Below are 23160 nucleotides of genomic sequence, written 5' to 3' on the forward strand. Positions count from 1 at the left end.
ATAATATCGGGTATTATACCAGGTAATATACTGGGAATTATAGTGGGTATTATTATTTACCTTTGTTCTTCTCGTCCTCAGTGTCAGGTTCTGGTCTCGCTATATTATACTGGGTATTATACCTGGTATAATACCGGGTATTATAGTGGGTATTATACCAGGTAATATATTGGGTATTATAGTGGGTATTATACCAGGTATTATATTTACCTTTGTTCTTCTCGTCCTCGGTGTTGGGGCTCTCTGGTCTCATTATATTATACTGGGTATTATACCTGGTATAATACCGGGTATTATACCGGGTAATATACTGGGTATTATAGTGGTTATTATACCGGGTATTATATTTACCTTTATTCTTCTCGTCCTCGGTGTCGGGGCTCTCTGGTCTCAGGTGTTGGGGGCTGGAGGGGGAGCTGCAGCTCTCTGATGATGTGTCACCATACGTGTCTGGGCACAGACCCCGGTCTGCAACACAAGATGCAGCTCAGGCACAAAGTACTGCAGCACATAGAAGGGAGGGGTAGTTAAGGGAGTAGAATCACCAAGTCAACCAATTAACTGTTGAGACTTGAATTGTGGCATGCCCAACCCTTTTTTAAGTATGTAAAACAAGCTTAACTATCCTTCTGACCAAATCAGCACAATCAGCGCAACAACCAGTATGATGAGTCAGGAGGGCAGCTGGTATCAGCAGGGTGAGTCAGGAGGGCAGCTGGTATCAGCAGGGTGAGTCAGGAGGGCAGCTGGTATCAGCAGGGTGAGTCAGGAGGGCAGCTGGTATCAGCAGGGTGGAGCTGTAGGTAGGTTTATTTCTACACCTGCAGCTTACATACTGCTTAGTTGTTGTATATGTAAAATGTATACTTATGTCATGTTTTCATTTTCACTGTATGCAAACAATCACACCAGATCATGCCATGAGTGCATTAAAACACATCCATCCTCCCCCCACCAACCCATCCTACCCATCACAACCAGCACCCAGACACCCACCTGGCCCCTGTGGCTGTCTGCCGCCAGATGATGCCGGCTGCCTTAAACTTCCATTAGTCGTATAGACAGCCCCCTTATTCCTTTTCTCCCTGAGAGAGAGAGAGAGAGAGAGAGAGAGAGAGAGAGAGAGAGAGAGAGAGAGAGAGAGAGAGAGAAAGAGATTTGATTCTTACAAGTACATTTACTCAGATTACATTCCATGCAATCCAACAGCTGATATTCAAACATCTTTTTATGGTCCAGCTGATGAGATGAAAACAGTTTCAGAAACACGTCCCATCGAGTAGTCTGAACAAGTGTTTGTAACAACAAACAGGAGGTCAGACTTAAGTCAATGATACTTGCATAGGCCAACATAACAAACACAATTCGTCTCAGGGGGCTTTACAGCAACACAACATCCTGTCCTTAGACCCTCACATCGGATGAGGAACTCCTCCCTAAAACCTTTAAAAGGGAGAAAAAATAGGAAGAAACCTCAGGGAGAGCAACAGAGGAGGCTCTCTCTCCCAAGACGCACAACGTGCAATGATGTTGTGTGTACACACTTTACATCTTGTGTATGAGTAAATGTTCCTCTTAAGAAGTCACAAGACTAATCGCTAGCAAATTGCTAATTGCTAATTCATGGCTAATAGCTGGTCAGCCAGCACTCAAAGCAAGTAGCCCATGTTGGAAGGGCAGTAGCTAGAGCTAGCTATCTCATAAAAACTTAAATGCAGCTACTCCCCTGTTGTAACTGAGCTACAGTAATGGTTTAGAGTTGTTTTTGTGTTTCATATTTTAAACGAGCCTTGTGATGGCCTGGCGGCCTGTTCAGGGTGTCTCCCTGCCCGCCGCCCAGTGACTGCTGGGATAGGCTCCAGCATCCCCGCGACCCTGAGAGCAGGATAAGCGGTTTGGATAATGGATGGACATAACAAACAAACAAACAAACAAATAAATAAAAGCCAATAATACAGCCAGGACCTTCCCTCATTACACAAATTACAGAAAAAGAAAACCAGATCTTCATCACCTCCCACTGAGCACCACACTCCCCCAGGTTCTGGAAAAAAAGGTAATTTCTGTGTGGATGCTCTGCTCCCCTGTCGTGGTCCCTTATCATCTTCAGCTCCTCTTCAGACGGTTTTTAATCCTCAGATTTAAAATGTCTCTCGTGTGGCATGTAGACCTCGTGTTGGGCAGCTGAGCTACCGCCTCGGCGTTGTCAAGTCCCGATCCTGCTGCAGCCACTATGTGCTGTATTCCTGGTGGAAACCAGTTTCTGGGAAAGTCATGGAGAGCACCAATCGTGGACACCCAGCCTGGCTCCATGAATCAGCGGCTCCTCCAGCAGCAGTGACAGGAAGACTACCCAGTGCAACACACTCATCATGACCTAAAGTCTTTAACCTTTTAGAACTTTTTCGTTTATTGGCCTTAAGCATCTTTCTAAGAGCTGTTATGTTTTCTCAAAAGGAACCTTTTTTTTTCATCCAACAAACCAAAACCAACTATTTTCTGCAAAGTTGTCATGCTTTCAGTGAATTTTTCTGTTGCTGGAAAATACTCAGATACTTTCACAGATTTTCCAAAGGTGTCATCTAGAAAACCACTAATTTCCTCTAGTGAGTACAGATCTCCAATTGTGACCGTAAGACTGTAACAGAGATACAGTCAGAGTCAGTGTCTGCTTTTCCCTGCTGCCGGTTTTTTTCTCTACTCCTTTCCTTTCGTCTGTTGTGACACTTGGGACAGCCGAGCTGTCATTAATTACATTCTCACTGCCTGAATCAACTCGTTGTTCCCCTGCCTGATTCTGCCGGGTTGGAGATGAGTTGTTGCCTCAATTGAAGGAGTTCAAGTATCTCGGGGTCTTGTTCACAAGTGAGGGTAGGATGGAGCCGGAGATTGACAGGTGGATTGGTGCAGCATCAGCAGTAAGATTTTTAAAAAATTCACAGAAGGTTGGATCAGTTCATCTGGACACAATGTTTATAGACAGAAACGTTTCATCATCATCTAAGTGACCTCTTCAGTCTCACAGGACTGCAGGTATCCCACCCTTATAAACAATAGTATCTCACCTGACTGCAGGTATCCCCACCCTTATAAACAATAGTGTCCCACCTGACTGCAGGTATCCCCACCCTTATAAACAATACAGTGTCCCACCTGACTGCAGGTATCCCCACCCTTATAAACAATACAGTGTCCCACCTGACTGCTGGTATCCCACACTTATAAACAATACAGTGTCTCACCTGACTGCAGGTGTCCCCACCCTTGTAAACAATACAGTGTCTCACCTGACTGCTGGTGTCCCCACCCTTGTAAACAATACAGTGTCTCACCTGACTGCTGGTATCCCCACCCTTATAAACAATTCAGTGTCTCACCTGACTGCTGGTATCCCCACCCTTGTAAACAATACAGTGTCTCACCTGACTGCTGGTATCCCCACCCTTATAAACAATAGTGTCTCACCTGACTGCTGGTATCCCCACCCTTATAAACAATACAGTGTCTCACCTGACTGCAGGTACCCCCACCCTTATAAACAATAGTGTCTCACCTGACTGCTGGTATCCCCACCCTTATAAACAATACAGTGGCATAACCACCCAAACCAACGACCGGTTTCATATGCAAATTACCCTGACCATTAACTAGAGTTACAATGGCCATGTGTACCAGTCACAGAGGATTGGGGAATGTTTGCAATCACAGCATTGTAAGATGGTGACAGATGTACTCTTAGGCCCCCCCACCCCCCATTCAGGGATGGTCGCTCCCTCTTCACATAGATGGCCTCTTTGACTCTCCATTCAAACCAGTGTTCCTCCCTATCAAGTATGTGCACATCCTCATCCTTGAAAGAGTGGCCACTGGCCTATAGATGGTGTAGACTGTGCAGATGGGTGTAGACTGTGCAGATGGTGTAGACTGTGTAGATGGGTGTAGACTGCGTAGATGGTGTAGACTGTGTAGATGTGTAGACTTTGCAGATGGTGTAGACTGTGTAGAAGGTGTAGACTGTGTAGATGTGTAGACTTTGCAGATGGTGTAGACTGTGTAGACTGCATAGATTGTGTAGACTGTGTAGATGTGTAGACTGTGGAGTCCTGGCCTGACATGTTAGCTCTCCTGTGATGTGCCGTCCTCTTGGCCAGCCTCTGTTTGGTTTCCCCAATGTACAAGTCACGACAATCCTCCTGGCACTTAACAGTTACACTATATTGCTCTGTTTGTGCCAGGTGACCCGGTCCTTGGGGTGGACCAACTTCTAGTGCAGCGTGTTTTGGGGTTTGAAAGCAGCTGAGATGCGGTGTTCGGAAAATACACGTCTCAAGTGTTTCGACTGCTGAGACTGAAGAGGTTACTTAGATGAGTGAGGAAGTGTTTCTCTCAATATGGAAGTACAGAGGTAATGTATGAACACGCAAAACAGGAGACACCTTGTGTGGGGACAGGGCAAAGTGGGCACAGCAAGACAAGTTAGCACAAAATCCTAGTGAAAAACCTTTTTATAAAAACATTTAATCGCTATCACCTGTTTGTCAGTCCCACCGGCAACGAGCCTTTTCAATGCTGCTCAGAAGAACTACGTGAAGAACTGGTATATGAAATACTGGGTGTGCACTTTGTAACGTGCATTTTCACAGCTCTAACTGAGTGAGTCACAAGACATCTGCATCTTTGTGATGGAGCTGTGAAAACGATGGTGGAGGGTAGGTGTAGAGACGAGCAGGATCTTGCTTTAAAGAGCTTTTGTTGAACATTTTAATATTGCAGCATCATGCAAACGGAGCTTTATGAGTCCCCAGTAAAACTGCACGAGTTATTTTCATAATGCTACCATAACACTGTTGTGTCGAAAGAAAAAGAAATTAGCTGCCAAAAGCCTACCTATCTGTGGCCAGGTCCCAGGTTTTGGTTTTGGTTCTGCTGCCTGAATGGCTTCTCCTCCTGTCACCGTCCTGATGCTGTGGGGAGAAAAGAGGAACATACCAGAGAAGCCTTTCAAAACAGTATCTCAACTTACAATCTAAGCATTTGAAGAGGCTTACAAAATTGTGCCAAAATGTGACGCGACATCATGGTTCAGTTCAGCTTGACTATTAAAGCGAAAACAAACTGCTGAAGACCTCCGCTGTGTGGCGACACTTTACATTGAGCGATGACAAGGCAGTGTGCCAAATATGCAGTTGGAAACTGTCCTACCACCGTGGCACAACAAGCATGATAAATCACCTGAATGCTGTTAGCAGTAGGCTAGCTAGCCAGCAAACTTAGCTTAGCTCATGTCTGTTTTCCAGTCGCCATCGCCATGATCAAGCTGCTTTTATCTGCCGTTTAAGCAGTAACAGTACACATGATAAAACGCGCACTTACTTTACTTGCAAAACTGCTGTAACTGATCTGAATAGTTAGAATAAAACATAGGAGTGATGTGAGAACAGCTGGGTCCAAGGCAAATAATGGTATAAAAAGCCTAATAATAACTTGTCCATAGGTACATCCCCAGGCATTTCAGCCGTCAACATCCTTAACCACACCCAAAACTACACAGCAGACCCTACATTTCCAAAAACCAACAATGGAGAAAAGAAAGAGAGACACAACAGATGCCATAGTAGAGTTCATCACCATGGATATGAGACCCACTAACGTAGTCCAAGGCGAAGGCTTCAGAGAATTAATGAAGGAGATGGAGCTCGACTACACTGAACCTAAACGTTCCAGTATTTCACACACCCTGTCTCTGAATCAAATTTTAACTCTCATTGAAAACTCAACTGCCTTAAGTTTCACAGCGGACGTCTGGAACTCGGTGAGCATGGAGGCGTACATGGCTGTCACCTGTCACTTTATAATTCAGGAGTAGGAACTCTGTTTTGTTGTTATTTTATTGCTATTGTTACTGCAGTGTTGAGGAGCCGAAACACAAGAACTTTACTCTCATATACTTTTATAATGAGACGTAACAAATAAAGAACCTTGAATCTGCGCTTTCGTATTGGAAACCAAAGTAATAGAGGTGAGCCGTCCAGGAGTCAATGCTGCACAACAGGTTGGAGAAGCGGCCGACGCCTTCGCCATTCCAAATGACAAGCGAGTAGCTTTTTATTTATTTATTTAAGAAATTGTTTGTTTAATAAAATGTGTGCTGCTGTTATTATAGCTGCGCTAATTGCGCTACCTACTTTCGATTTATTACAGTTCGTTTTATTCTATATAAGGCCATTTATTTATCTTCACTGATGCTAGAGTCCACCTCTACCCACATCAGCCTCTGCCAGAGCTGAGGAGGACATGACCAAGTATCATAGTGCTGCACTCACTCCCCTCCCTCTCTGAGGACCCCCCCCCCCCACTCTCTCTGAGGACCCGCTCATGTGGTGGAGGAAGAATGAGGTGATGCTTCCTCTGATTTCCACGTTGGCCAAGAGATACTTGTGTATTCCAGGCACCAGTGTGTCTGCAGAGTCTTCTCTACTTCAGGGGATGTAGTTACTGCACAGCGGAGCATGGAGACCAGCTCCTGTTCTTACACTAAAACTCACATTCCAGCATCACCAGCTAGGCACATCTGCTATTTGCTCCATGATTTTACTTTGGCCTATTGTTTGTATTTTCTCATTATTTATTGTTTTACCACATATTCCACAGAAAGAGTTAGTTCTGTATGAGAGCTGGTACACAATTCTATGTTGTTTTGTGTGAAAGCTGTTTTTGATTTAAATATACAGCGAAATGTTTTGTTCTGTCTGAGGGGTTGTGTGCTCATTGGCTATACATAACAGGAGGATGTGGGTTGAAGTCTTATTATTTATGTGTGAATGAGGGCAGCTTTTTATGTTATCAAGTAATACTGAAGTCTTGCTGAAGCCCTGTTCATTTACAACAAGGATGCTGCTACAGACACACTTTAGTTTCTTTTCTTGTTGCTTCTTTGCATACTGGGATACATGACCTTTCAGCTGACACGTCTCTTCTGTTTGTTACTGCAGTAATAAAAGATATTGGAAGTACATTCACCTGTTTATTTTAATTATGATCACTGCACATATGCTGCTTTATTTTTTGCTTTCGGCAAGATTTGGATGGTTTGGACATGTGTGGAGGAGAGATGCTGGGTATACTGGGAGAAGGATGCTTAATATGGAGCTGCCAGAGAAGAAGAGAAGAGGAAGGCCAAAGAGGAGGTTTATGGATGTGACAGAGGACAGGAAGAGATGGAAACGGATGATCCGCTGTGGTGACCCCTAAAGGGAGTAGCTGAAAGTAGTAGTGTAGTAGTAGTAGTAGTAGTAGTAGACACATATGCTGCTTTAATGAGAAAAAGTCATGTCTAGAAATCAAAAATGTTGCTGCATCAAGATGCATCAATAATGATTTTATAATTTTTATTTAAATTTTAACTTTACAACTCCTCCCTCAGAGTGACAGACACTCGGAGTTGATGGTCACTGGACTGGTCCTTCCTCTTGTTCTACCCTGTTGGGTTGTGTTTGTGCTGTTGTTGTGTGCTGCGGTAGTGCAGGGTGTTATGTGCACCACGCTTCTTGATGTATTTTGTTCTTATTTCTATTTCTTATTTGATCTGTTATTTCTATTTGTTTCTTGTTATCTTGTATCTTGTTAATTTTTAATATTTTCTTACTAGAGCATGAGTGTCTGTAATAGAACCTAGTTTCCCCTCAGGGATGAATAAAGTATTCTGGTTCTGACTCTGATAATGGCATCGTAGCCCTCTGAATCAGAACAGGATCACAAGAAGTCTAGACAGTCTCACCCCTAAGTTGTACTGACAGTAATCAAAATTAAACATATTAGACATCTGACTTCTTTACAAAGAACACAGACAACGTTCAAAGTAAAAAAAGACAATTTAAAAATGTCTGTTGGAACGTTATCCTGATACCTAAAAATACCAACATTCCTAAACATTTTAAAAGCAAAAAATTAGTGATTGATAATTATCCCTCTCTTTCTGCAGCTGCTCCCAGTAACGGACCTCCTGCACCATCAGTGCAGGCTGCAGTGCATGGCTGAACAGACCTCCTGCACCATCAGTGCAGGCTGCAGTGCATGGCTGAACACAGGTAAAGTGAAGATACTGAAATTAAAGGCATGGGGGGTGTTTGTTACTGAAAGACCTGCTGTTACTGCTGCAGACTCTCCAGAAAGCCCTCTCTTATTAAAACCCTGGGGTGTTATGTGGACACAAGTGTTCAGAGAACACTGCACAAAAACACCTTACCCTGGATGCTTGCCGCACTTCTTCTACTGTGGTGCTGTAAACACTTCTACTCCTGGATGTGACTGGCATATTCACTGGGTACATATTTGTTTTACTTAAGAAATCTAAATCTGTGGATGAGAAGCCGCTACTTTGTATCGTTTTTAGAGGCCATTCTCAACTAGAAGGTTTATTTTATCAAGGAGAAGTTGAGTTCATCAATTCTATCTTCCCATGTGACGGCATGTTTACTCACCTGTTCGGTCCCAGCTCCCTGGTTCTTCTGGGCACAGCTCTTGTTCCACCACTCCGCCTGTCCGTTGTGCTCGGCACAGTGGGCCGGTCTCCGGCTCTCCCCCTGGGAGCCTTTGGCCCTGGAAACATGAGGAATTACCCGCATATTGTTACTATCCTCAGCAATGACATTTAGGTTGCTCAAAATCAACAATATTCTTTCATGTATGGAGGACCCAGAGAGTCTTGTTAATGGTTACAGTGCCATTCATTTACATGTAATTGGACTATAAAAAGAGGGATTAATAAGAGACTTTGAAGAAACCATAAATGCTACAAATGAATAACTCAATCCAATAAATAGATTAGATAACTATAGACCCAGTGATCCAGAGTGTAACTGGGTATATATTAGTCTATTTTAATTGGGGATTTATTTATTATTTTAGTTATGGTTAAATCCTTTTTAATTTAATCGTTTTTATTAAATATGGCAGACTAGTCTTGGTACTGTGTGGTGGAAGCATAGCAGGGTAAACACAGCTGCAGCTAACAAAATTAATAATGGCTCTGTCTGACTAAGGTGTGAGTACCAAAACCAGCATGGCATGGCTTCAACCTTTACATGGTTTTTAAACTGCAGATGTCAGCAAACTCAACAAAACGGTCTAGGGTTTGGTTACTCTTGAACAAGAGTCTTTGGGTCCTCCACATACATGTCTAGAAAAGGATATTGACATATAGAACAGTTGTAAACACACAAAACAAGTGATGAATAAAATTATATACAAAAAACAAAGTTAAAGGAAAACACAAATGTCACCAAAGGAGAAACGCAGTTCAAGAGTGAACAACAACAGATGTTCTAGGGTTGTTAGTGTGATTGCTCTCAACAGTTTGCTTCTCGCCAGTTTTGCCATGACTTAGCACATTTTCTATTATTAACTTCAGCTACATCTAAGGCAATGATGACAGCCAACAAGAAAATTGGAGTGATGACGATATTAAAAACAAATCCAAAACAAGAAAAATCTCCATCATTAAAAGTTGCTATGTGTAATATTTTAGCTTTCCTGGCATATAATGACTTGTAAAAGTTATTAACATGATTAATGAATGGTACTAATTGAAACAAAGTAGAATTATTACACAAATTACACCTGTACACACTTGCTTTTGGGATAGAAGCAAGCATCAATGAAACAACTGTTTCATTGTTTTGGTTATATTTTGATGCTGAAATTTTGTCCGCGACAGCAGCGTTTCATCAAATATTATTTGGGAGTATGGTACAATTTTTACAATATAATTATCTAGCAACATGTCTCGTGAGTTAGATTTCATTACTGAAGTTTCCTGCCTGAGTAAACCAGCACTGCTCTACTTACGCCTGAAAGGGACTCTTGGTTCCATGCTTTTTCTTGTGTCCCTGCACATGCAGCTCAGAATCTGGGCAAACAGAAAAAAAAAAAAAGAAATCCCATTATCTGTTGTCATGGGCTTGATCAGAACAGTGTCATGGCACAACTGAAAACATACTGCACCTTACCACTGTGTATAATCCATATCAAACTAGGTAGAAGTTATTATAATGAGTTTGACTGACAGTCTATAATGGATAGCACTTTACAGGGCCATCTGGATGGCTAGGGTAAGGCCATGGATCTTGGCCAACAATATAACGTGCTTTGTGTGCTTGAGAAAGGACTACAGACACTGTCTGAAGATTACCCCACAAGACAGCTAAAAACTTACTTGTTGGTGTTTGATAAGGCAGATGAGAGGATGATTAAAGAAAATCATAAATCAGGCTGTAAGCAGAGTGAGTTCTATCTAATCCCTAACATGAAAAAAAGGTTTGCCTGTATATAATTGTTGTTCAATTACAATAATAAACTTTATTTGCATAGCACTTTGTGAAACAGGGTTACAAATGTCTATGCATGCTCAATAATCCATGTAAGAAAATCCCACAAAGTTGAATCAGTTCATCTGGACACAACGTTTATTGAGAGAAATGTTTCATCACTCATCTAAGTGACCTCTTCAGTCTAAACTGACTGCAGGTATCCCCACCCTTATAAACAATACAGTGGTATAACGACCGAAAACAACGACCAGTTGTTCTCTCATCATCCACTGGAGCACAAACTACGAGTCATCAGGACTCTGTATCACTGAGCTGACAATATCCCCACCAACACAACAGCCAGGAAAGGGCAGAAATCCCACATTAAACAGGGCCTGTTTAAGTGTGGTTATCCTAACTGGGCGTTTGTTGACCTTGGCCAGGAATACGCCCAAACAGTGTACCAGCCGATCGAAGAGAGAAGGACAACAGCTGCCTAAGCATAAACCAGTGGTGATTCCGTACATGGCGGGAGTGTCGGAACAGTTGAGATGCAAATTTTCAAAGTATCGCATCTCAGTTGCTTTCAAATCCCAAAACACGCTGTGCCAGAAGTTGGTCCACCCCAAGGACTGGGTAACCCGGCACAAACAGAGCAATATATTGCAATATTATTATCCACAGGAGTACCTCAAGGGCCAGTGCTCGGTCCCCTTCTCTTCTCAATATACATCTCCTCACTTGGTGCAATCGTCCACTCGCATGGTTCCTCATACCACTGCAATACTGATGATACCCAGTTCTTCCTATTATTCCCACCGGATGACCTCACAGTCTCGGCACAGATATTGTCATGCCTTGTTGATATCGCTGCATGGATGAAAGAACGCCACCTTCAGCTTAATCTATCTAAGACTGAGCTTCTTGTCATCCCAGCCAGTCCATCCTTACAACAACTGATCAATATCCAGCTCAGATCAATCCAACTCATGCCCACAAAGTCTGCCTGAAACCTAGGTGTCATGATTGATGACCAACTAACCTTTAAGGTTCACGTGGTCTCAACTGCTCAGACGTGCTGATTTGCCTTGTACAACATCAGGAAAATTAGACCCTACCTGTCTGAGCATGCAGCACAACTTCTGGTACAGGCTCTTGTTATATCACACTTTGACTACTGCAACTCCTTACTGGCAGGTCTTCCTGCATGCACTTTCAAACCTCTGCAAATGATCCAGAACACGGCGGTGCATCTGGTCTTCAACCAACCCAAAACAGTACTTGTCACTCCGCTGTTTGTATCCCTCCACTGGCTCCCAGTTGCTGTCCGCATCAAATTCCAAACCTTAATGCTCACTTACAAAACAGCAACTAAACGGCTCCTGCCTACCTGAACTCCCTCATTCAGGTCTACACTCGGTCCAGCTCACTACGCTCTGCCAATGAAAGGCGCCTGGCACTTCTGCCACAAAAGGGCCCTAGGTCACTGGCTAAACTCTTCTCTTCTGTAGTTCCCCAGTGGTAGAACGAGTTACCGAACTCCATTCGATCTGACGAGTCCCTCTCCATCGTTAAGAAGAAGCTAAAGACCCAGCTTTTTCTCGAACACCTCCACACCTGATGATATTAAAAAAAAAAAAAAAAAAGAGTACATCTGTTGCCATCTTACAATGCTGTGATTGCAACCATTCCCAAATCCTCTGTGAATAGTACACATTGCCATTGAAAAGTCATGGCAATTTGCATATGAAACCGATCGTTGTTTCGGTTGTTATGCCAGTGTATTGTTTATAAGGGTCGGGATACCTGCAGTCAGTTGAGACAAGAGGTCACTTAGATGATGATGATGATGATGATGATGAAACGTTTCTCTCAATAAACATTGAGCCCAGATGAACTGATTCAACTTTCTGTGAGGATTACAAAGCTCTTCACATAACAGGATAAAACGGTTAAAAATGACACACACACACACAAAACATTGTAAGAACATAAAATAAAAAGCACTAACAAAAAACACCATAAAATATGAGCAAAAGGGAAGATAGCAACTTGATTAATTGAAACTAGGGCTGCACAATATATGGAAAATTTACCTTCATCACGATATCAACATGCGCGATATACGTATCGCAAAAGACTGCGATAAATGGTATACGCGCATGCCATGCATTCACACTCTGCATACTACTAGGAGTTTGTGTTGACTGTGGTGCCCCCTTCCGGAAAAAAAGCCGGTAGTGTCACTTGGCCGATTCCGCCTCAGTAACAACACAATATAATGTAAAATATAAAATTCGAACATTAGTTACTCACTTTGCAAAGCTGGTAAGACATCAGGACTTGGTATATATCGGTGAAGACGTTTTGCCTCTCATCCAAGAGGCTTCCTCAGTTTGTGCCTTTCTGACTAGACCAAGCTAGTCTGATGGCTGGTGATGAGACTCAGAATTTATCCTCTAGGAGTCGTTCTCAGAGCTATAGATGTCCATGGCTCTTTGTGTCCCGATGTTTACCAACGCCCGTTGCTAACAGAGCCATAGATATGAGTGGCTCTTTTGTGTACCAATGTTTGGCCGCACCCGTCATTATCGGAGCTATTGATTTGCATTTGTTTAGCAGTGACAGTCGTTGGGGGTGTTAGTTTCGACTTCATTGTTGAGTGGTCATGAGAGTGGTTGGAGCCGTTAGTGACCGACTGTTGTTCTTGGAGGCTAGGCTTCTTGAGTCTCCTGGGTAGAGATGAAAGGACAGCATTGTAAGTGGGAGATTGCGATGGTGTCGCAGACCTCCTCCTCTGTTGAGGGATGGTTTTTCCAGTTTCGCATAGATGGCTTCCTTCACCCCTCTTTCAAACCATCTATCGTCTCTGTCCAAAATGTGTACATTGCTGTCCTCGAAGGAGTGTGTCTTCTCCTCAGAAAGGCACCAACTGAGGGAGCCTCTTGGATGAGGGGCAAAATGTCTTCACTGATATATACCAAGTCCAGTTGCACTTGATTCAACTCCTTTGGATAACTATGACCTGGATGAATGAGAACATTCACAGACACTGGTAAGACATCAGTTTTAAATGGAGACTGTTACATAATCATTTATAATGCAAACTCCTAGGGGCTGCTTTAAATAGGCCTACATGTTGTGTGAAAGTGATGAAGAAACTGTAGTGCCATGCAACCAAGTTGGTGGTATTTGTTCATTGTCAATATAGCGGCTGTAGCCAGGTGAATTTTTTTCAATAAAACCATGTTGCTGGAATGGAAATACTGCATTTCATTTTTTTATTCCGTGTGCATAGGCTGTTCATTGTCTGGGGTCTGTGTTAGCAGCAAACCTAAAGAAGAAAAACATTAAAACTGTATACTCCAATATTTGTTTATTTATTACAAGTCATATTGTCATCGCAATATTCAACAACGTTATCACATACTGCATGTTTTCCTAATACTGTGCAGCCCTAATCGAAACAATTATAAAAATAAGAGTAAAAATAAAACCAGTACAAATAAAAACAAATATCAAACATTTGTAAAATCTTTCATAAAAAGAAACGTTTTAAGACGAGATTTAAAAGAAGCTAGAGATTTGGTTTGTCTTAGTTCAGTAGGAAGAGTTCCATAATGTGGGGCTCTAGCAGCAAAAGCCCGATCACGTTTTGTTACAAACCGAGACCTGGGAATAACCAGCAGGGTTCAATTTGCAGATCTTAATGGTTGAGAGGGTGTTTACCAGGTCAATAAACTGGAAATGTATGTAGGAGGAAGACCATTTAAGGCCTTAAAAGTGAGCAATAATTTTTTTGAAATAAATTTGAAATATAACAGGGAGCCAGTGTAGGGAGGCAAGCACGAGTGATATGGTCATGCCTCTTTGTCCCGGTAATGTGCCGAGGAGTGGCGTTTTATACCAACTGCAGACGGTGGAGGGAGCCCTTGCTACATTGCATTTTACCCGAGTAAAGTGCATTTTAATAATCAAGCCAAGAATAGATAAAAGCATGTCCAACTTTTTGTAGATCAGCAAATGATAAAAATGACCTAATTTTAGAGATTACTTTGAGCAGGAAAAAGCATGACTGAACAACATGCTTGATTTGATTATCAAAGCAGAGGCTGGCATCGAATATTACCCCAAGATTCCTAGCAGCCTGCTTAGGACTACATGACAGACCACCAAGGTTAGTACCAAAAGCGTGATGGAATTTGTGGGACCAAACAGAATGACCTTAGACTTCCATCCATTTTCCAAATCGCTTATCCTGCGCTCAGGGTCGCGGGGATGCTGGAGCCTATCCCAGCAGTCATTGGGCGGCAGGCGGGGAGACACCCTGGACAGGCCACTAGACTATCACACAGGGCTGACAGACACACCCACACCCACCCACATTCATACCTTGGGACAATTTAGTATGGCTGATACACCTGGCTTACATGTCTTTGGACTGTGGGAGGAAAGCGGAGCCCCCAGAGGAAACCCACACAGACACGGGGAGAACATGCAAACTCCACATAGGATGACCCGGGATGACCCCCACCCACACAGACACGGGGAGAACATGCAAACTCCACACAGGACGACCCGGGATGACCCCCAAGGTTGGACTACCCCGGGGCTTGAACCCAGGATCTTCTTACTGTGAGGTGACTGTGCTAACCAATGCGCCACCGTGCCACTAGACTCATCATCTTGACCTCAGACCTATCATCCTTAAATTTAAGAAAGTTTTCGGACATCCAGGATTTAATGTCAGAGAGGCAAGTTGTGAGATTTGCTAGGCCACTAGGATCTGTGGGTTTTAGTGGCATGTGTAACTGAGTGTCGTCAGCATAAAATGGTAAAACATATGATTTTGAATTAGCTGGCCAAGAGGCAGCATGTCTATAGAAGACAGAAGGGGGCCAAGAACTGAGCCTTGAGGGACACTTGAGGACATTCTATCCTTTTCTATGACAGCTATGGGAATAAAAAGGTAAATATCACAACTTTAGCTTGATAAGGGCTGTGATTACGCCAGGTCAGGCAGAACACACGGCCAGGCAGATATAGCAATGAAATGTGGGGGTTGGGGAAACAGGAGAGAGGAGACATCTTTTGTCAGTGGTCTTCAAAAATAATCACTAGCAAGTTTGTGGACGTTGCCCTGAAGCACTGGGCGATTAGCATCTTTAGCCCCACTTATGCTTTCCTACCAGTTTCCTTTGAGCATAGCAAGATGAGGCTCTTCAGGCACACACCCGCACACGGACAGACAGACAGACAGACAGACAGATACTGTCAGCACCCTGGCAGCACCCTGGCAGGCTTTAAACCTGCTAGAGGTACTGACAGTAACAACCTCATCTCCATTCACTTTTCTGCTAATACTAACTTTTGAACACATCTGGTGATAACAGGAAGGAAGGACTTTGGAGGAGGTCTATTGATATTCCATCGGATTTTATGGCACATAAAGATATTGGAATATCAGAATTTAAAATGGCTCTTTTATATCTGATTTATGTAATTAACAAGCAAGTCTTCTGTGTTTTGAACATTTAGCACTGATAATCAAGCTGTTTTAAATGAAGCCATTCCATCCAATTTTAAAACTTATAAAAGGCAATTCGAGATGGCAAAAAAACCCAATTCATCAATCCATCCATCCATTATCCAAACCGATTATCCTGCTCTCAGGGTCGCAGGGATGCTGGAGCCTATCCCAGCAGTCATTGGGCGGCAGGTGGGGAGACACCTTGGACAGGCCGCCAGGCCATCACAGAGTGACAACAACAACAATAATAATCTTTATTGATATACTACTTTTTAAAACAAAATGACAAAATGCTTGAGAATGAGCAAAAAAACGAATAAAAGGGAATTAAAACAAATGGAAGACAAAACCCAATCACACAACAACAAATAAAATGAATAAAATGATACCAAGAGCCACAGTGCCCTTACAGCAATAGCCTAGTCACCTTTAGTCTTTAACCAGGTCACAGGGATACTCATAAGGTTCCTGCCAGAGGACCTCAGATCACAAAGTTCAGCGATAACTACATGTCAGGCCGTGCAAAGCTTTAAAACTAATCAATAGACCCTTTTACAGTTGGTAAACAGTGCTCACGTGATTTAGTATGCGCGCGCATTTTGGCAGCAAAAAATGGCAGAAGTACAGTCGTACCTACAGTTGCTTAATCCAAAAGATCGCGAATGCTACCTCAATAAATTAACTAAGTGATGGCACCCGACTTCCCGATCCATATTGAATAAGGGAATGGGTGGATGATGTGACAAAATTGATTTTTTGAACGTTCTTTTCCATGATGGAATGCGGTAGAAATTAATAGCTTTAGTTTTGCTAGACCTGTTCTGGCAGCCCACAACACAAGATGACATTTTAAAAATGTAAATATCAATCGATAAAAAATCCACTTGCACTCTGCATTGATTGGAGATGGAGAAGTTGCCTCTTGCTGCCAAAATAAGCACGCATACTATGCATGACGTAGGTCATAAAAGGGTCTATAACATCTTGAATAGGCACCAGTAGAGCATCTTCTCTCTGTCCTAGGAACTTCTCATTTGGTGAGTTTTCAGCCTTTGAATATAATTTAAATTCCTTTTAGGTGTGTGCTAGCAGTCCCCCTCACACACACACACACACACACCCACACACACACACACACAGAGTAAAGTATTTTGGATGAATTCTTAGAGCTGTTAAATTCTCCCATGATAACGGCATTATTATCAAGTAAGATCTTAATTTACGTGTTGACAATTCTGCAGACAGTAAAGCATTTGATTTTACTAATATTCTTAATTACAATGGCTTTTATTCATCATGTCAAAGTACCGACTGAAAAACATGAACACACTCTGGACCTTACAACTCGAGTAGTCTACAAAATTAATTTTCATGACATTGCCATTTCTGACAACTATTGCGTATTTTTTACATATTTTTGTACTACAACTATTGCTATTGACAACACTACTGAAAAGAAATTTATTTACTTTATCAGCGAGATTTCGTTATAATATTTTGTGAGTATTGCCGGTAAAAAACAAAACAAAAACAAAACTGATGCCCTCAACATCTGACCTGGGTCCCAGCCCAACTTTTTATTAAGTTTGAGGAATATCTGCCTGCTGCTCTGCTGCATATTATTTATCATTCTTTGCAGAGTGGATGCTTTCCAACCATAGTTGTTGGTTACTGCTGTACAAGCAGTCGTGGAAAAGAGCACTCTTGATTCAGCCATTCTTAACAAATGTTTCCCAAACATTTGCAAATAAAGACCAATTATAAATACAACGCTATAGTGGAAGTTGTAAATAATAGAGTAAAGCTTGATAAGGAATACAAACTCTTTCTAGTACTATCATTAAGTACCGTGATAGTGTGGCTCACTGCAGTCTCACTGACAGAAAAGTGGACCTTGACTGGCAGACTTGACTACTGCATTATTTTACTATCAGTTGAGCAACTAAAACTTGAAAATGCTGCTGCAAGAGTCTTAACTAGCTCACGTCACTCTTGGCATTCACTCAGCATTAGAATTGGCTTTTGGATTATTTTACAAATGTTTTGAGTCCACCACGGTCTTCCCCAATATATGCAAAATTGCAGCCCTGAGTATCATCAACTCTCTTCTGTTGGCTGATCCTAAAACAAGAACACACACCTACGGTGATACTGCCTTTTACTCATACTGTATAGTCCAAGACACTTGGACAGTCTTGCACTGGTTCTATCCATCCATTTTCCGAACCGCTTATCCTGCCTCAGGGTCGCGGGGATGCTGAAGCCTATCCCAGCAGTCATTGGGTGGCAGGCAGGGAGACACCCTGCACAAGCCACCAGGCCATCACAGGGCTCACTCACTCACTCACTCACTCACTCACTCACTCACTCACTCACTCACTCACTCTCTCACAAACACACACACACACACACGCACACACGCACACACGCACCCCCCCCCCCAGGGACAATTTAGTATGGCCTATTCACCTGCCTACATGTCTTTGGACTGTGGGAGGAAACCGGAGCACCTGGAGGAAACCCACGCAGACACAGGAAGAACACGTAAACTCTATACAGAGGACAACCCGGGACGACCCCCAAGGCTGGACTACCCCGAGGCGCAAACCCAGGAACTTCTTGCTGTGAGGCGACCGAGCTAACCACTGCGCCACCATGCCGCACTGGTTCTAAGCGCAGCTAAATAACTGAACATATTTAAAAACGCTCTTAAAATACCACTTTTTAGTCTCGCCTTTATCTAAATGTACACTATGCACAATTTTCACCTAAATTTGACCTTATGAGTGTAATGATATATTTGTGGCATACATTTTTGTCCAATTCTCTGTCAATTTGGTTTGTTTGGTGTATTAGTGCATTCAGCGTTCTGTTTTGGAATATCAGGTCATAAATCAGCTCTTCTCCTGAAGCCCCAACCACCCTTCATAAGCACTCAAATTCACCAGGTTCTGCAGAGGACAAGAACAAGATGCGAGAGTGGCTGAAGAGAAGCCCATCGTCAGACCAAAAAAGCCTTGGCATGCCTCCTAAATGGTCCCAGACACACCAAGGGCTTTGATAACATCACTAACCTGACCATAACATGTACTACTAAACTAGTTTGATAACATCAGTATCCTGACCATAACACGAACCACAAACTAGTTTGATAGCATCACTAACCTGACCATAACATGAACCACTAACTAGTTTGATAACATCACTAACCTGACAATAACATGTACTACTAAACTAGTTTGATAACATCACTAACCTGACCATAACATGAACCACAAACTAGTTTGATAACATCACTAAGCTGACCATAACATGACCCACTAGTTTGATAACATCACTAACCTGACCATAACATGAACCACTAACTAGTTTGATAACATCACTAACCTAGGCCATAACATGAACCACTAGTTTGATAACATCACTAACCTGACCATAACATGATCCACTAACTAGTCTGATAACATCACTAAGCTGACCATAACACGAACCACTAACTAGTTTGATAACATCACTAAACTGACCATAACATGAACCACTAACTAGTCTGATAACATCACTAACCTGACCATAACATGACCCACTAACTAGTTTGATAACATCACTAACCTGACCATAACACGAACTACTAACTAGTTTGATAACATCACTAACCTGACCATAACATGAACCACTAACTAGTTTGATAACATCACTAAGCTGACCATAACACGAACTACTAACTAGTTTGATAACATCACTAACCTGACCATAACACGAACCACTAACTAGTTTGATAACATCACTAACCTGACCATAACACGAACCACTAATTAGTTTGATAACATCACTAAACTGACCATAACATGAACCACTAACTAGTTTGATAACATCACTAAGCTGACCATAACACGAACTACTAACTAGTTTGATAACATCACTAACCTGACCATAACACGAACCACTAATTAGTTTGATAACATCACTAACCTGACCATAACATGAACCACTAACTAGTTTGATAACATCACTAACCTGACCATAACATGAACCACTAATTAGTTTGATAACATCACTAAACTGACCATAACATGAACCACTAACTAGTTTGATAACATCACTAAGCTGACCATAACACGAACTACTAACTAGTTTGATAACATCACTAACCTGACCATAACACGAACCACTAATTAGTTTGATAACATCACTAACCTGACCATAACATGAACCACTAACTAGTTTGATAACATCACTAACCTGACCATAACACGAACCACTAATTAGTTTGATAACATCACTAAACTGACCATAACATGAACCACTAACTAGTTTGATAACATCACTAAGCTGACCATAACACGAACTAATAACTAGTTTGATAACATCACTAACCTGACCATAACACGAACCACTAATTAGTTTGATAACATCACTAACCTGACCATAACACGAACCACTAATTAGTTTGATAACATCACTAAACTGACCATAACATGAACCACTAACTAGTTTGATAACATCACTAAGCTGACCATAACACGAACTACTAACTAGTTTGATAACATCACTAACCTGACCATAACATGAACCACTAACTAGTTTGCCCTAACAAAGCACAGCTAATGTTGAGGCGTGTAGGCAAGACCTTTTTCCTTGGAAAATTAAATACTTCCAGCTTAGAACAGAAGGATGTCCTTTTGTCTCTCTTTGTAAATAACTAGAGCTTCCATTTCATTCTCTACTTTACTCAATGTTTTCTACTCAATTTTGGAGAGGCATTCATATAGTGCTGTTTCGAGAGCAGAGAGAGGAGCTGGACTGAGTCAGAACCAGTTTTCGTTTTAATTCAGTTCTCTTGCTCTTTCATGGGTCTAAATGTTAGAGTATATCTTAAAGAAGGTTTTGTAGTTTTATTTTCTTAAAATATTGACATTTTTTATTCAATTATTTGGCTTCATTTTAACCTTTTTCAAACCATAATTTTATTTGACCCCTTGCCTTCCATTTTTGCTACCATGAAAAGGTGCATTGCATTTTCATGTTAAGAGACGGCCTACAGATATAATGTGTGATTGATTTACTGCTCTCAGTCTTGCTCTTCCCACAAAGGAAACACTTAACATCATGCTGGGGATAAAGTGCTGCAGACACACTTAGACCTACCCTCCTCCTGGCTCGAAGCATCAGAGCAGTCTTCCTGATAGGCCTTTCCCAGTGTGCAGTTGCCTAGAGAGACCCACACACATTTAAGTTGTGATTAACTGTTGGCAACCAAGGTCAGACACACCATTGTAGATAATGTTCCACCTGGATGCAAAACTGCCATGGGTTGCTCCAGCTCTTTCACAACGGGAAGAATGAAAGAGTTTTTTGTTTCTCAATAAGACCCATCTTCAACAAGCTCTGTGGACATTTTGTTGTGTAAAACAAAATCAGTCAGTCAAAATCACATTTATGAACTATAAAGCCTTTTTATAGCCCAGAGCAGACCTCAGCATCATAGCAGACCAGCTTCAGTCATTAATAGCTTAATGGACAAACCACTCCCAAGGGAATGGGTACTTTGGAGAGAAAAAAATAACGTTTCCTGTCATAGTGAATAATCATCCTGGAATGGTATGAGGAACATTCAGATGAAACCACATTTATGACCTGGCGGCCACATCCCCTGATTTCAAACCCGTGGAAAACCTTTGGGATGAATGTCAACACAGCATCCATAGAAGGGAGTATCCACTAGGGCTTTCACAAAACAGTTGACTAGTCAAAACCACTAGTCGAGACTGCTCATAGTGGCAGACTAATCGTTCAACAGTGGTTTTAGCACTGTGCAGTCATAAAGCTGCAGAAATACAGCTGGCGGGTGCTGTGGGTAGTTGCTGTTGACAAGTCATGGTTGTCATGTGTGACTTTAACACTGTATAGTGCGGCGCGCTGAAGGAGCACATATGCAGCAAGAGGCAGAAAGAAACGGTCATAGTTGTGCGGTCTGAGTCATCAAGGCTCAACTGTTCCCCATCCCGATTAGTATTTCTGCTCACCTGCACCCGTTTACCTGAGTAACCCTGACTGCACCATGCTTGCCCCATTTACCTGATTTCCCCTGCTTTACTCACCTGCTCCCCATTCCCTGATTGGCTCTCCAGCAAGTTATATATTCCCCCTGGCTGCTCTGGCACTTTGTCAGATCGTCACACACATATATATTGACTTTTGGTTGCCGGAGACATCACGTCTTGTCTCTGCTCTTTCTTGCTGCCTGAATCGATGTTCCCGTGTTGTGAGTTTGTTTATGTTAATAAAACCTTGTTGTAACCCAGTCTGTCTCTGCTGTCTGCATTTGAGTCCTCAACTCCTGCTCCCAGCGTGACAGAAACATGGCTGCTGTTCGACTACGATCAACAGAGTGGAAATACTTTACCGAAGCAGATAAAACCATCAGCTGCAACATATGTAAGGCTACCTGAAGTACCACAACCGCTGCAACACATGTAAGGCTACCTGAAGTACCACAACCGCTGCAACATATGTAAGGCTCCCTGAAGTACCACAACCACTGCAACATATGTAAGGCTACCTACCTAAAGTACCACAACCACTGCAACATATGTAAGGCTACCTGAAGTACCAAAACCGCTGCAACATATGCAAGGCTACCTGAAGTACCACAACCGCTGCAACATATGCAAGGCTACCTGAAGTACCAAACCGCTGCAACATATGTAAGGCTACCTGAAGTACCACAACTGCTCCAACATATGCAAGGCTACCTGAAGTACCACAACCGCTGCAACATATGTAAGGCTACCTGAAGTACAACAACACCTGTAACATATGTAAGGCTACCTACCTAAAGTACCACAACCACTGCAACATATGTAAGGCTACCTGAAGTACCACAACTGCTGAAACATATGTAAGGCTCCCTGAAGTACCACAACCACTGCAACATATGTAAGGCTCCCTGAAGTACCACAACCGCTGCAACATATGTAAGGCTACCTGAAGTACCACAACCGCTGCAACATATGCAAGGCTACCTGAAGTACCACAACTGCTCCAACATATGCAAGGCTACCTGAAGTACCACAACACCTGTAACATATGTAAGGCTACCTGAAGTACCACAACACCTGTAACATATGTAAGGCTACCTGAAGTACCACAACCACTGCAACATATGTAAGGCTCCCTGAAGTACCACAACCGCTGCAACATATGTAAGGCTACCTGAAGTACCACAACACCTGTAACATATGTAAGGCTACCTACCTAAAGTACCACAACCACTGCAACATATGTAAGGCTACCTGAAGTACCACAACCGCTGCAACATATGTA

The 23160-nt window shown here is 42.4% G+C and overlaps 1 protein-coding gene across 1 annotated transcript in view; it reads right to left on the bottom strand.

Moving 5' to 3' along the window:
- zcchc2 (zinc finger, CCHC domain containing 2) overlaps nucleotides 1-23160 on the bottom strand; it is a 55047-nt gene that overhangs the window by 6995 nt on the left and 24892 nt on the right. The window contains exons 7-11 of the mRNA XM_056299465.1: nucleotides 9847-9907; nucleotides 8481-8598; nucleotides 4888-4964; nucleotides 997-1085; nucleotides 352-468 (exon numbers count right to left, since the gene is read on the bottom strand). Coding sequence (XP_056155440.1) covers nucleotides 352-468; nucleotides 997-1085; nucleotides 4888-4964; nucleotides 8481-8598; nucleotides 9847-9907 — 462 coding nt within the window. The remainder of the gene's footprint in view (nucleotides 1-351; nucleotides 469-996; nucleotides 1086-4887; nucleotides 4965-8480; nucleotides 8599-9846; nucleotides 9908-23160) is intronic.

Source organism: Lampris incognitus, chromosome 19 (assembly GCF_029633865.1).
Source record: "Lampris incognitus isolate fLamInc1 chromosome 19, fLamInc1.hap2, whole genome shotgun sequence".
NCBI classification, from domain to species: Eukaryota; Metazoa; Chordata; class Actinopteri; order Lampriformes; family Lampridae; genus Lampris; species Lampris incognitus.